Raw genomic sequence first — 16,366 nt, 5'->3', positions numbered from 1 at the left:
TACCTGACACAGGAGCGGGGCTGTGGGAGGGGAGTGAATAAAATGGGGTCGCAACAAAATTATTGTAGATAATATAGCGAGCGCCGCGCCGCCATGATGGGTCCCGCTGGGGAGGGGGGAAGGGGGGGCAAGTACTGACTCCCCAAACAGTCATTTATTCTTTATTATTCACCCCATACCCATCCCATGGGTAATAATAATAATTTATTTCCAAGAAGGAACAATGGGTTGGTAAGATTACATAAGATTGGTATTTTTACATTTATGCAAAACCACCAACACGCAAAGTGTTTCGGGCAGGTCCTCAGTCTAACATTTACCTGAATTTACCTGAGAGACACTAATACTGATGGCTTCGACGAGGATACGAAGCCAGCGGCTTGTCAAAGGTTCCCCCATTTGCCCTGATCTTTTCCAGCTATATTAAAAAACCCAGCAGAGTTTTGGCGTTTACGGCTTTGGCGGGTAGGTAGTTCCACAGGTTTACAACCCTATGGGTGAAAAAGCATCTCCTGTTTTGGAGATGGAGAGCAAAGCCGTTGAGAATAAGCCAACCACAATGTAGGAGAGCTACATTGTGGTTTGTTGAGCTTGAACCCGTTGCTCCTCGTTTGTGTAACATCTGATCTTTTGAAGAAACTGACGGGATCAACATCCTCCAAATTGTTAGGTATTTTAAAGGTTTCGATGAGATCCGCCCTGTCATGCCTGGTTTGTAGTGTTGTTAGCCCTGTGGCCCTCAACTGTTCCTGACACGTAAGATGATTAAACTCTGGTACGATTTGTGTTGCCCGGTGTTGCACTTTCTCCAGAGCAGCTATGTCTTTCTGAAGATGAGGTCTCCATGCCTGGACGCAATACTCCAGGCGGGGGCGCACCAGAGACTTATTCAATTGAACGACTACTTTCTTTTCCTTAAAGGTAAAGGTTCCCTTGATTATTCCCAGGGTTTGGATAGCTTTTTTTACTGCCGCTCCCACTTGTTGTGCAATTTTTAGTGAATGATGGATTCTGACTCCAAGGTCCTTTCCTTCATCTATCTGTTGTAAGGTAATACTGTTAATTTGGTAGTTGTGACTTGGATTGTTATGCCCCACATGCAAGGTCTTGCATTCATCGATATTAAAAATCATTTGCCAGTCATCTGACCATTTGTGGAGTTCATGCAAATCTCTTTGTAAGGTCTCAATATCACCCTTACTTCCCACTGTACCATAGATCTTAGTGTCATCTGCAAATTTGATGATGTAGCTTGTAAAATTGTCGTCTATGTCATTGATGTATATGATAAAAAGGATTGGTCCCAAAATGGGTCCCTGTGGGACCTCACTTACCACATTTCCCGTCAGATTCATTCCCATTTAGCACGACCATTTGTTTTCTATGTTTTAACCATTGTTTTATCTATTCCAGTATTCTCCCATTTATTCCATGTGCCTGTTATTTCCTTTCCAGTCTCTCATGTGCTACCTTGTCAAAAGCTTTACCAAAGTTCCCGTAAGCTACATATACCGGAAGTCCTTTGTCCGAATAGCCAGTTAATGTTCCCAGAAATGTGAGCAGGTTAGTAAGGACGGATCTATTTTTAACAAACCCATGTTGCGTTGATTTTGCAAGATTGTTCTCTGCGAGATGTTGCATGATTCCCTCCCTTAGCATTCTCTCCATGAGCTTGCAGATGTGTGATGTTAAGCTGATTGGACTGTAGTTTTTTGCCCAGCTCTTTCTGCCTTTTTTTTAAATCATCACAGGTAAGATGTAAAGGTACATTGTAGGAAGGTTTTATATCAACAAATAACTACAATGTAAGTTAACAGCGGTGATTATACGCTGGTAATGATATATGTCTTAAGTACTAATTCAAATTCAAAAATCAAAATTCAAATTTTTATTCAGGTAGAAATACGTACATAGAAGATTTACAAACATAAAGTTAGATTTATAGATAGAGCTAGTACATACAATACCTAAAGCCACTAGTACGCATAGCGTTTCGGCCAATATTGGCTATTTAATATTGGGTAAGTTGGCAGTACAAGATTTGAAGCACAAGTGAGTGAGTACAGTGAGTTTGGAGCACAAGTGAGTGAGTACAGTGAGTTTGGAGCACAAGTGAGTGAGTACAGTGAGTTTGGAGCACAAGTGAGTGAGTACAGTGAGTTTGGAGCACAAGTGAGTGAGTACAGTGAGTTTGGAGCACAAGTGAGTGAGTACAGTGAGTTTGGAGCACAAGTGAGTGAGTACAGTGAGTTTGGAGCACAAGTGAGTGAGTACAGTGAGTTTGGAGCACAAGTGAGTGAGTACAGTGAGTTTGGAGCACAAGTGAGTGAGTACAGTGAGTTTGGAGCACACGTCCGCCGCCCGCCAGATGGGTGTCAGGTCCACGACAAGGATTCAGAAACTCCGGTATAAAAAAATAATAAAAAAATGTGAAGACCAGTTTTTACCATGGAGGAATGTGAGTGGTCGCCCTTGAGGGCTGGAGGAGGAGGTGCTGGAGCAGCACCAACAGGAACCTCTTCCTCTTCAGTGCTCTCCTTTCCCATTTATTTATTATATTTATTTATTTATTTATTTCCAAAAAGGTACATTGGATATGAGTTTCTATGTGTCAGCTCAGTCAGCATTGATCTTATTATATTTATAATAATAATAATAATAATAATAATAATAATAATAATAATTTATTTACACAAATGTATAATACCATATGGAAACATGAAATGAGGAAGGGATTTAAAGAAGAAAGTTGGTGTAGAGAGGTTGAGAGGGTTGGTGGTGTGTGGTAGAGGGTAGAGAGGGGTGGTGGTTGGGGAAGAGTAGGGTGGTGGTAAGGTAGAGAGGGGTGGTGGTGGTGAGGTAGAGAGGGGTGGTGGTTGTGAGGTAGAGAGGGGTGGTGGTGGTGTGGTAGAGAGGGGTGGTGGTTGGGGTAGAGAGGGGAGCCAGGACTCCCGGAGAGCAGACGTCCCAGCAGACGACCCGCCGCCATGGCCACGCTCGTCTGTACTGCTAACGTTATATCCGCTCTCAAGGACCTTCTGCAGGAACTACGGCGCCTCTGTGGTGAGTAGGAGCACGTGTAGTGTACTCAGCTGGGTGCTCTCACTACTCTGCTTTGTTTACAAGACAACAGCTGATTTACCAGCGTTATGAATGAAAGCGTCTCCGTACAGCTGATCGTCGGGCAGGTAATCAGCTGTGACACCTGAGGCCAGGCTTGCCTACCAAGCCTTTATAAAGCCTTTATTAAGCCTTTATTAAGCCTTTATTAAGCCTTGAGGCCGACCAGGACGTATACATTTACATCTTAATGAACTAATATTACCACACATCATCTCCAGCGTTTGTTCATTGCTTTCAGTTTCCTCAATTAGCTTTCAGTTTCCTCAATTAGCCTTCAGTTTCCTCAATTAGCTTTCAGTTTCCTCAATTAGGGTCCTTGTAGTACAGTTGGCGTCGTTCTCGACTAACAATTGAGGTTCTTGGTTCTATATCCGGCAGGAATAAAAATGCTGGGGCACATTTCCCTTTAACTAATGCCTCTGTTCACCTAGCTGTAAATAAGCCCCCAGGAGTTAGACAACTGTTGTGGGGGTTACATCTTGGGGTCACATCCTGGGGGTCATATCTTGGGATTACATCCATGGGTCATATCTTGGGGTTACATTCTGGGGTCACATCTTGGGGGTCACATCATGGGGTTACATCCTTGGGGTTACATTCTGGGGTCACATCCTGGGGTCACATCCTGGGGTCACATCCTGGGGTTACATCCTTGGGTCACATCCTTGGGGTTACATTCTGGGGTTACATTCTGGGTCACATCCTGGGGTCACATCCTGGGGTCACGTCTTGGGGTGCACATCCTGGGGTGATTAATTTGTCCCTGGGGACCTTGATTCTAGCCTCGGGGTACATTATATATATTTACTTTTTATTTATTTTATTTTATTTTATTTATTTATATATACAAGAGTTGTTACATTCTTATACAGCCACTAGTATGTGTAGCATTTCGGGCAGGTCCTTAATCCTATGTTTTCCCAGAATACGACCCGCCAAATCGTTTAACAACCAGGTAGCCATTCACTGCTGGGTGAACACAGGCTACAGTTAAGGATTGGTGCCAGTCAATCCTCCCTGGCCAGGATACAAACCCAGGCCAAAGTGCTTGTGAAGTGCCGGGGCGAGTGTTGTACCACTGTACCACGAGGACTGTTTTATATATATAGTACAGTATGTAGTATAGGTAGGCTTCTTGACTCCGACAAAACAATTATTATAATAATTCACAACTTGCTTAGGCTGTTGTTTTGAAAATGGATCACTTAAGACTTGCACGGGAAATTTTAGTTCATTGGAAGGACAGTAATTGATTGATGGTGTGAATAATGAACTGTTACCTAACCTAGGGATTATGGATATGTTGGCTGTAACATAAGGTGTTGTCGTGAATAATGAGCCAGCCCCAATACCAGGTTTACAGCCTTTATTTATTTATTTATATACAAGAAGGTACATTGGGTTTGTGAGGATACATAGCATGGTATTTACAATCTTGTAAAGCCACTAGTACGCGCAGCGTTTCGGGCAGAATGTTGTACTCGGTTGTCAGTTACTGTAGTCAGGTCACAACCAAGAAGTCCCAAGTTCGAGTCCTGAAGAAGGATGACAAATGTGGACACTTCAATTGACCTGATTACGTCTGTTCACCTAGCAGTAAATAGGTATTTGGGAGTTAGGCAACTGTTGTGATTGCATCCTATAAAAGGTCAATTGTTGACCTAGGGGGACCCTTGATAAGCCTAGCATGCTTCCAAACCCTGACAATGATAACCATACCTTACCCAAGGGTTGCTAATGAGGGTTCTTTACAGAAAGTTGCATTTTATTACATATAAAATTTAGCACACTGTTTTTAACAAGTTGTTCCTAGCTCAGAATTGTTGTAAACTGGGCTTCAAATGATATTGTGGCCTTGCGAAAGGCTCTACATAAACTCGTGTAAATCACTAATGTTGACTAATAATGAAAGAAGGCTAACCATTTTGTATTTAAGGTTGCCTTATCTATATGCATAATTTTCTTCCTAAACTTCTTGTTACCAGTTTAGAGAAATATCTGGGAATTAACGTGATACCTGCGTCACGCCTCTGAAGAGTGTCGCCCCTTGCCTCCTCTTTTTCAATATTACTCACAGCTATGATTATATGATTGTCAAGGACAGGATGTATTGTGGTCTCTTCTTAAATGTGTAGATTTTTTATTCAACTGTGAGAAGCGCTGTGTGGATCCAGGTAAAAAGAAACTTATAAACAGTTCAATAATAGTACTGTACCTCCTCAAAATTTTGGATCGCTTTGTTCCAGACCCAGAATTTGTTAAATCTAAATTTCTATTGGGGGGGGGGTTCTATCATTACCTCTTGTTTCTTCTGAGGATTAAGATCCCCACAGCCCGGTTTCTGACCAGGAGGGCTATTTATCACCAAATTTTACAGATTTTTTGTTATGGCAAATTATATAATATATAATTCAACATATTCTGATATGCAAATAATATATAAATGATTTAGTGTGCATGCAGTATAAATAATAATAATTCTGCATGAAAACTTGGATAAAATTAATTTGTTCACTTTTTGAAGTACCTGTACAGATTTGTCTTTGTAATCCGGAGGCTGCAAAGTGAAGTTGTGGTACTATGTCACACCATCTGTTAAACAGTTTTCATTATCTATAGAGACAGCATTAATATAATTTTCTGTTTTTCTTTTCTTCAGGTTCGTAGTGCACAGGTTTGGCCACAGTATCCTAAACAAGTTAGAATTGTTGAAGTTGGTCCTAGAGATGGATTACAAAATGAAAAGGTGCTTGTGCCGACAGATGTCAAGATTGAATTTATAAATAGACTTTCCCAGGCTGGCCATCAATGTGTGGAAGTAACAGGTACCGTACTGTATATTGGTATTAATGTGCATAGTACTATACTGTATATTGATCTATTGTGCATACTACTTTATTCTCATACTATTTTGCATAATACTGTACTATATACAAATACTATTATACTGGTATACAAAAGATACTATTATACTAGTACAGTATACAAGAGATACTACAAATGTATACTATCTGTAGTATCTGTATCTAAGAGTATGCAGATACTAGTATTGTATACAATAGTACTGTACTATATATTGATTTATTGTGCATAGTACTTTATTCTCATACTATTTTGCATAATTCTCTATACTGAAATAAATGGGTTACCATCAGAAAGTTATAGTTACAGTTCACAGAATGTATACTTGGTTGTGAATGAATGTTTTTCATGAAGGGATGAGCAGTAACGTAAGATTATTTCAAATTACCCTAATCTGAAATAGACAATTTCAGTTGCACAAGATAAATTTTTTATTTTTGTATTGTAATGTGCAAACTAAAAGTAGACTAATGAAAATTAAAATTTTAGTGATACAGTATAGCATTATCATTGCAAAAATGTTTTTGAAGTTTATTTTGTAAAATATAAGTGACAAGACTTTGATACACTCTCAGACACTTTCTCCATCTGCCTCCATTCCTCCGTGTCAACCAGACTTTGCCCAGCAATGTCACTTAGGTCCACATTTCCATAGTAAAGAATGCAAACATGTATTGAAGAATTAAGAATCATATCACAAGGGCTTTCTGCGACCTACACTTTCATTACTTCACACGTTTGTAATTTCAGTATCACACAATAGGCAAGTGGTAGGTTACTGAAGAATTAAGAATCATATCACAAGGGCTTTCTGCGAACTGCACTTTCATTACTTCACACGTTTGTAATTTCAGTATCACACAATAGGAACAATATGATAGATTAAAATTCAAAACAAAGAGCGTAGGTTGTAGAATTGTAGATGGTGAAAGCAGAAAATTATGAGCAATGTCATATTAAGACCTTCAGAGGCCTTAAGCACTGGAAATATTTTACACCCTTCAGTATGTGATTTTAAACAATCTTAATAAATAAATAAATAAATAAATAAATAAATAGATAAATAAATGTGACTTACCTATTGGGTAATCTAGCCCTGCTCATAGAATCTGAGATGGTGGGCTCATATTCCTGTGGCTCCTGTGCTTGTTCTCCCAAACAGCTTTTATCACACAGCTGAGGGACCAGTGTTGTCTCAACACTTAGTCCCATCAATACACTTTCTCCAGGTGAAGGATAGATGAACTTGATGGAATATGAGCCTCGCAGTTGTAAGGATGAAGTCCATACCAGAAAATTCAATGTGATAGATGGTGCGCAGTTGTGTTGTGGTGGCTTTTATGGCTTGCTATAGAGGAAAGCAGAAACTTTTTGCAGGCTGAGGTCGAGAAGATTGTTAATTTGATCAGGAAGGAAGGCCACAGGAGAATACATGTCCCTCTGAAGGATGCTTGGGCTTATTTAGGGCTAGAACACTATTGTTTTTTTTAACAAAACATCTCGGATCCTATAGCTTTTTTACCTGTGAAAATAAGGAGTCATGTTACTGCAGCCAATACCTACTCATTCTAACAAGTAACTTCTCATAAGATGCTAAAAATCAAGGAGTCACCAATGTGTATCGCTTTGTTTTTCACCTCACAAAGATATGAGATGTAGCAGTATCTTGCTCTCAGCGAGAACTAGAGAATGAGCACTCGCATTAGGATTGCTTTTGTGAGTGCCGTAACCATTAATGCATGCACCAATGCTTCTTGTGATTGCTATGAGGGGGTGGGTAACTAATGTTTTTTCAAAATTGCTTAACTAAACCTATGGAGGATTAGGCATTATTAGCAGAAGTTTATTACAAAATGGGGAAATTGTCACTTGCATTTTATATATTGAGATAAGATAATTATCAGGGTGATGTATTGAACTGAATGCTGACCTGCAAGAAGCAAGGCCATCACTATACCAATCGCTCAAAGGGTAAATAAACTAGAACATTACAAATACAATGCGAGTGTTCGGCAGTTTTTATTTGGAGAAATTTAAGATAAAGGGGCTTCATTTGAATGCTTCATCGGTATGAGTGTTTTTGCTAGTGTACTAATATATCTTTTAACATATGAAGCTGGTTCTTCATTTATTTTTCAAGATTATCTTTGTCATTTAATCTTTACAGTTTCGTATCGCCAAAATGGGTGCCCCAGTTAGCCGATCATGTTGAGGTGATGCGTGGGATCAAGAGAGTTCAAGGTGTTTCGTATCCGGTTCTTACACCAAATTTAAAAGGCTTTGAAGCTGCTGTAAGTTACTCTGTTAAGTTGATAAAGTAACTAGAACATTTCACCTTGGATATTTGTTTGCATATTTATTCAAATACTGTAACTGGATTATTTGGATTTCAGCTTCAATATATAAGTTTAATTGCCTGGATTTTGAAATAGGGTGCAACCCTTATTTACCAGTTCTATGTTTAATACATTTTCTGGTTAAAATATAGCACAGGACATGTTGAGATACAAGACAAAGTTTGATACAAGTCATTAAAACTTTTGACTTATAATTTCAGGTTGCAGCAGGCTGTGAGGAAGTAGCTATTTTTGGGGCAGCGTCAGAGTCATTTAGTTTAAGGAACATTAACTGTAGTATTGCAGAATCTCTGAAGCGCTTCCAAGATGTGGTAACGGAAGCGAATAGACTGGGAATCCGAGTCAGAGGTTACGTGTCCTGTGTGTGTGGATGTCCTTATGAAGGCCCTATTGACCCCAAGACTGTGGCCATGGTAATCATGGGTGTTTCTTTATTTTAAACTGGTATTAGTTTCCCAGGTTTGGGGTATTCCTTATGAATACATTTAGTTTTCAAACATTTTGTTTCTTAATATCTTTAGAGCACTTTTCTGAGCAAGTAGGTGGGAGAAAAAAAGAGGTATAAAATGTTCATAAAATTCAAACTGCTATACAAAGTAATGTTTGCTTTGTGTGAGGATGCTTGCAGACAAATTGGGTGTTAATTCTTTTAACCTTTTCTAGGGATACGGGAGAGGGGGGGTGTCTTACATCCTTGAACATTAATGAGTTTCTTCTGGCAGTTTGTAAATACTGTGTGGCTGTGCAGTTAGTGCCTTTTAAATGTACTCAATGCCAGATTTGTTAAGCATTTTGTAAAATTGACCAGGCAGAATGATGTGTACAGTATATTATACAGTGCATAATTGGTTACTTTTTAGTATCCTGTGCATAATAAAGTTGTATGAATTACTGTATTACATTAATTTTGTTTTGTTTTTCAATATCTGGTAACTTGTTAACTACTGTATTTATGCTAATAATTAAGTGTTGTTAATACATCTCGTTCATTAATGGTGAAATGTTTTGGATTAAAATTGTTGTAAAAAAAAAAATATTTGCTGTAAAATAAATAATGAAGTTATTAAAACAAATGCTGTACTGTATCTGTACTGTAGTTGTAAAACAACAATTTTGTTTAAGTATAAATATCTTTTGTATTGTCAGTATTAATTCAACTAATTTTGAACAGGTTGCACATGCAATGTATGAGATGGGGTGCTATGAGATCTCTCTGGGTGACACCATCGGTGTAGGGACACCCGGGAGCATGCGCAGGATGCTGGAGGAGGTCATGACACTCTTGCCACCGCACGTCCTCGCTGTTCACTGTCATGATACCTATGGTCAAGCTCTTCCTAATATTCTCATCTCTCTTCAGGTAACTAATGTCCTTAATGTCTGCTAGATGAATTATTTTGATAAATAATAATCTTTGATATAGATAGAATAAGTTGGTTGTGGTAATACTGAAGTATTGATTGCAAAGATATGTTCCTGAGGATTCTTATGTACAGTATTATTTATTTTATATACTGTATTAATCACTCACATATTTGAGAGGTTTTGTTCCATATCACCACCACCACCACACATCACTACATACAATGTACCGAGGGGAATAGCCTGCAATAGAATCGTAAAAAGTGGAAGGTCTAGAGGCAAACTTAATGCTAGCATTAATGCCAGACACATACATGGTAAATTTAACAACATGCAAAATAGGAAAATATAAGGATGGGATTGGATCCTATTAGTACAGTTGGATTTGTTCTCAATTCACAATCGAGAATTCCGGGTTGGAATCCTGGGTGGGACAGAAATGATTGGTTGCATTTCCTATCACCTAATGCACATGTTCATCTAGCAGTAAGTAGGTACTCAGGAGTTAGTTACCTTGTTGTGAGGTTGCATCCTGGGTGGAGTCAATAATCCTCCCCCTTGCAGGGGGTGGGTGACCTTGATATAAGCCTAATGAGTATAGATACACTCTGGCTGCCTGTCCCCGAACAATAAATTATACCTTAAAAGAAGTCTTTCAGAACATTATACATAGCTATGCTGTACTAGCATGGAATCTCCATCTTATGAAGTTCAAAAAAAAAATCGAAAAGGTTCAGAGATTTGCTAAAAGACTGGTACCAGAGATGAGTGTTAGGATGATAGATTACGACAACCCTAACCACACTACAGGAAAGGAGGACCAGAGGTGATATGGTCACAGATACCGAGAGGAATAGATGATGTGAGAATACAGTTTTTTCCCGATGTAGGAAGGGAGAGTGAGAGTTAGATAGTTGAAAACTGAAAATTAAATCTTGAAATATTGGGAAACTCTCATATTTAGTACAGGTGGTGAACTTGGTTGAAGCAGAAGTCATGATATTTACCTTGATTAAGCTGTTTAATCGAGGTAAATTAGTGCAAACTCTGTGAGCAGGAACTGCGGCATGATCTCCCACACTACATCACCGAATGCCCAGGTATTAGTCCTTTCAGACCAGTTGGCATGAGGTACCTGGAGCTTTGTAATTGCTTTATTCATTCTCGTATTCTTGAAGATATCCTCAGTGTACCCAAAATTTGCCATTGCAGGTTACTAAACATATGGCCCTGTATGACTAACCATCCTGCAAGATGGGGACTTTTATTACCACTGCTACCTTATTCAATCTTGTGTTGATGTTGTCCTCAAAATGCTTCCAGAGTCTGCCAGTGCAGACTGCCTATCACATGCCTCTGTATGACTAACCATCCTGTGTGATGGGGATTTTTTAGCATCACCTAGTTAGTTTTTTTGACACACTGTACTCCACTTGATATAGTCTAGGGTAGCTGCACTAATGCAGATGTACCTCATGTATTAATAAAAAAAAAACTTGATTAATAACTCTTAGAGTAAACTCTTGGCCTCTGGTTCCTGGTAGACTTACAATAGCTGGCAAGGGCCTGGTGTGGATTGAATTGGGTGGAGCTATCTTGGTAGCTAGCAACAAGGAGCCACCAGAAAGAGGCTGCTGGATACCTGCTTGATATGGTTCTGGGAGTTCCTTTACTCCCCAAGCCCGGCCCGGGGCCAGGCTTGACTTGAGGCATTTCATTATATTCAATTGTTTTCTTACTTGTATTCCCTGTACTCGGTACACCACTCTGTACCCAGTACACCACTCTGTACTCAGTACACCACTCTGTACCCAGTACACCACTCTGTACCCAGTACACCACACTGTATCCAGTACACCACTCTGTACCCAGTTCACCTCAATTATTTTTTTTTTGTAGGGAGGGAGGGAGGGGGGGAGGAATTGTCCATATTAGTCGGTTAATGTATCAGCACAAGTATCACCAGGCTCTGTAACTGGTCACTAACTTTGTGCTGTTTATCACAGCATAATAAGAGAATTAGCATAAATGATATGCTTTGTTGTGTGTGTAACCAAAAGTTTATTTTGTATTTATTACACTTGATGACATTATTCATCACAAATGCTTTAAACAGATTTGCTCTTTCAGATGGGGATCAGTGTAGTGGATGCTTCTGTTGCCGGGCTCGGAGGGTGTCCGTATGCTCAAGGAGCATCGGGTAATGTAGCAACTGAGGATGTTGTGTACATGCTCAATGGTCTGCACATAGAAACTGGTGTTGATCTAGATAAACTTATTGATGCTGGCAATTATATTTGCAAAGTCCTAAATCGACCAAATTTTAGTAAAGTAAGTTGTGCGAAAACAAAGTGTTAAATGAAAAGGTGTGTTATCATATTTATTTTTTTAGATTTTAATATTAAATTAAATTTTTTTTTAATGATAGAAACCATTTTATTTATATACAAAATAGACCATTGTCAAAGCAATATTTAAATGTTGTGGTTTTGTCATAGCACAGTACTAGTGATACACAGGTGTAATGAGGTTCATCTTTTAAACAAATTTTAAGGGAAATGAATGTCGGGTAAAAGGGTTCAGATGCCCATAAACACGAGTTGTGAATTATGTTGTGTTTATTCTTTTAAGTTTTTATTTGCAGATATTTAGTTTTGCTCAAGACTAAATGATGTTTTATGAAAGGCTGTTTAACCTTGATCAAGACGAAAATACTTGTATGGAAGTCAAAGAATTGATATTTCCTAAACTAATAGATTTTGTTTTTAGGACTCATTCACTCCTGACAGTTTCTCCACACATTCTCGTGTTCTGTAAAGATGTGAATGATTGGTGTTTTGCCTATGGCTACAATTAGTTTTTTGTCAGACACTATTATCATCTCATTTTCCCATTTCCTTCCTACTTTACCAGTTTTGTATCTTCGTAATTCTGTATCTCGTAATTCTTCCATCTAGGCTAGGATCAGTTTCATTTTTTCCTGCTCTTTTGTATCTTCATGCGAGCAAGTGTTCCTTTCTCGCTTATATTGTAGCAAACCAACTGTACAGTTCACCAATGCATATTTAAAAGTACAGTTCAGTATAGTTGTGTTTTTTAACACTTGAATATAAGGGTAAGTGTATATCCTATCATTATTAGGAAGCCCTTAATGGGTTTGCCACAGTTACTCTTACCAAAGATGAGACATGTTAATGTGGTGACCCATTCAGTTATTGGCCAAATTCAACAGTACTTAGTGATGTACTCAACATTCTTAGTGCCACCAATGACTCTTGTAGTTGAAATCTTTATGGAGTATTCAACATGTAGTTGCAGTGTAGTTATTGGAGTATTCTACCACTATTTTGAGTGGTAGAAAAAATAATTCTGGTTTTCATTTAAACAATTTTTATTTAAAAGCTACCGTAGTCTACTTAAATTTTTTTTTTGAAGATTAACAGCTTCTTTACAAGTTTCAAATGTAAATATATTGTGAGATAAGCCTTGTAAACATTGCCAACTGGTTTTTTTTTTATTTTTATTATCTGTGATATCTAGTGTCTAACAGTTTTTAATAGCTAATAACTTTTAAAGATTTCTAAAGTTGTAATCTTAAGTGGAAATCATTTTTAGATGAAACATTATTTCATGTTGTGTCAATGTATGTTTGACTTGTTTTAACCTTGCCATTGAATAGGAAACTTAACTCTTCCAGAGGTGTGTGTGTGTGTGTGTGTGTGGCATTTTGTGTGTGTGGTATTTTGAGGTTATCTTGAGATGATTTTCAGGGCTAGAGGTCTGGAGTGTCCAGTGTCAAAGCCATTGTGTGTCCAGTGTTTTTAACAAGATAGGATACGGCTTGCAAATATTATTGTAGTAAGGGCCATAATTCCCTCAAGTATTTCATGATGTTGACTGTTTGAATCTCTTGGAAAGTATGATCTTTACTTTATTGAAACACAAGATATAAAGGCATTACAAATGTTACTTGTTTATATGTGCATAATTTTTGTTTACATCTGTTTACATGTATACTTGGAGGGGGGTTCTGGGAGTTCTTCTACTCCTTCCACTCTCATTTCTCAGCAATGAGGTGCAGAGAATGAGGTTGACATTCATGGGGTGTTAAATGTGCTCATAGTTTTGTATGAAAGATATGACATTTACTTTGGATGAGGTCTCCATCCATCGGGTATGTAATCAATTTGTTGTTTCTAAGGAGGATCTGTTTACTTTTACGTGAATCCACCACCCTGTTATGTGCTGTTGTTCCTCAATTGTGGTGGATGTTCTGTTTCCACTAAAACAGTTTAAAGTTAGTTTTTTTTCTGTTGCCACTAGCCCCAGATGCTTTTGTCAATTCTTCAGAAGTTGAAAAGCTTAACGAGTTGTGTGATTCTGTCACTTTCCTTGTGGCCAGTTAAGAACTGGTTCCTGACGTTCTTGTGGTGTCCCAACCATACATCTCTTCCTGCCCATCTTACATGAGATGGACCCCTGATGTTGCACAAGCACCTAAAGGCTCTCCACCAATCTCCTCATGTGGATTTTCTAGGACATTTCTGTCTGCCTTTGTGGAGAGAGAGTGGAAATACTTTTTACCTTGTGCTTTAGGATTACTACTACTAGCCAGTATGAGGTGTGGTTTTTCTTTCTGGTCCTGTTCTAAGATCTTTCATTTTCTATTTTTAATAAACAGCTCATTTTCAATACCTGTACTATTAACTTCATATAGGGCTGCTTTAGCCGAGTTGTTTTATCCTGCTTTTTAGTCTTGACTTTCCTAGTTTCCTGGTCCTTTAGCTTGGGAGGGGGTTCTTTCATGTTAGTTTTTTTCCACCTTCCATTGAAATTTTGAACCCACTTGCATCTTCGATAAGATGCTGGTCTCCCTTCCTCTATTTTGTTAGTGAGCCTCACACACTGACTCTTGGGGTTCATTTCCTTTGGTTGTGTCAATATTCATGTATCCATTTTGGAAAAGTCATCTTGGTTCAAGCTGGGATACTGTATCTTTCAGTATATCAAACACATGTCCTTTGGGTTCTGTGTGCAGGTATCTCCTGAAAGCTCAGTACTCCTCTGTAGATTCTCTTAACTTGAATCCTCCCAGGAAGGTGGTCTGCTCCTAAGGCTCATATCCTAGTTGCTTCAAGGATTGGCTAAGCTGAGAAATTGCAAGGGGCATCTTGGGGTTTATCTCAATGTGCTTGCAATGTGATAAAGGCATGCTTCTCAGTGATGCCTTGTGCTGACAACAGAGGTTTGGGGGGCTTTATAAGTCAATGCAAATGTTTGCCTGTAGGTACCTTCTCAGGGTTGCCCCATGTGACTGATGTGTGTGCGTGTGCCATCTGGGGTTGATCTCTCTTGATGGTTATCTTGATCGTCTCTTGATTTGCAAACATTTTGACACCAATTTGTAGTTAATACCCAAAAGTAACTTAAAATCTAAAAACAAAAAAAGAGCATAAACATTTTAGGCATTGGTGAGCAAGGCATTGGTGAGCAAGGCCTTGAGAGGCCCGGAATTACGGTCAAGCATGTGGTGAGGTGTCAGACTGCTAAAGTGTTAAAGAGTATAAGAAAATAATAGTACAGTACAAGGAATGGAAATGTGTATTGTTCCCTGGCATTATAATGGATAATCAGCTTATTTCAAGCTTTAGACCACACTTTGAAATGTATCTACAGGTACTATTGAGAATCCTGCTCTTATGCTCTGCCTCAATAATTCATCATCCAATGTGATGCATTGGTCTGTTTGAATTTCCATCTGTATGGAACTCTCATACATTTGTATAGACTTCAAATGCATTTGAATTTGTATTTGTTTCTTGAAGCTTGCTTCCACCTGCTTGTGTGTGCATTTCACACCTGTACCACCTCACTGTACAAAAATTCCTTCTTTGCCTTTGCACTTAAGTTTGAGGTAACCATTGGAAAGTTTGAGGTAACCATTGGAGATTTGTTTCACTAAAACACACAGTACCACACTGATGCAGTGTATATTGCATTCTTTATCATTTGTGCAAAACAATTATGTTAGTAGTTTTTCTAGTGTTTGAAGTGTGATCTCTGAATAATGTGTTAAATGAAGTGAGATGAATAATAGTACATTTTTATTAGCAGAACAGAAGTCATGGCAAAGGTATACAGTTAAGTTTGTTTCTTAGCATCAAATTACATGCTTCTGAAAAATGCGTACCCATTGTTATTTAGAAGTGATATTTGTTCAATATGTTGAAAGTATTATTTAATCCTTTCAAAAGATAATTACCTATATTTTTTTATGAAGGTACTGTACTCATAAACTCTGTGTATCCATTAATTTCTTGCACGTCAGGTATGTACATTTATAAATGCTTTGTCATGATATCGCTGTTTTATTTATTCCAAGATTAGCATTGAAAACATATCAGTATGTATTGATTACCAGGTCTGAACAAGTTGTACCCTCAGATAACGGTTTATTATTCCTAAACATATTAAAATTTAAATAAAAATTCTTCACAGTAAAAATCAAAGGCAGTTCATCAAACTTTTGGGCAACAATGTTTTTAAAATTTAAAGTTTGCCATCAGTCTATGTATATGTGATCTATACTCTGCATGACATCAGATATTGTTTATTTAAGTTGTTCAATTTGTTGCACTAAAATGTGAGGGTTATTTTTTGTT

The 16,366-nt window shown here is 38.2% G+C and overlaps 1 protein-coding gene across 1 annotated transcript; it reads left to right on the top strand.

Annotated features, from left to right (window-relative positions):
- Positions 1-833: 833 nt before the first annotated feature.
- LOC123771447 (hydroxymethylglutaryl-CoA lyase, mitochondrial) lies at positions 834-16,062 on the top strand. Its single transcript, XM_069324667.1, is given in 9 exon segments — positions 834-921; positions 1,183-1,412; positions 2,934-3,032; positions 3,034-3,063; positions 5,783-5,958; positions 8,153-8,276; positions 8,543-8,755; positions 9,514-9,702; positions 11,835-16,062. Coding segments are annotated over 9 exon segments (1,377 nt in total). The 3' UTR covers positions 12,063-16,062.
- Positions 16,063-16,366: the final 304 nt, after the last annotated feature.

The sequence above is a fragment of the Procambarus clarkii genome, chromosome 14 (genome assembly GCF_040958095.1).
Source record: "Procambarus clarkii isolate CNS0578487 chromosome 14, FALCON_Pclarkii_2.0, whole genome shotgun sequence".
Classification (NCBI taxonomy): Eukaryota; Metazoa; Arthropoda; class Malacostraca; order Decapoda; family Cambaridae; genus Procambarus; species Procambarus clarkii.
Note: the sequence above shows the minus strand (reverse complement) of the source record. Positions and strands in the feature narration are given on the sequence as shown.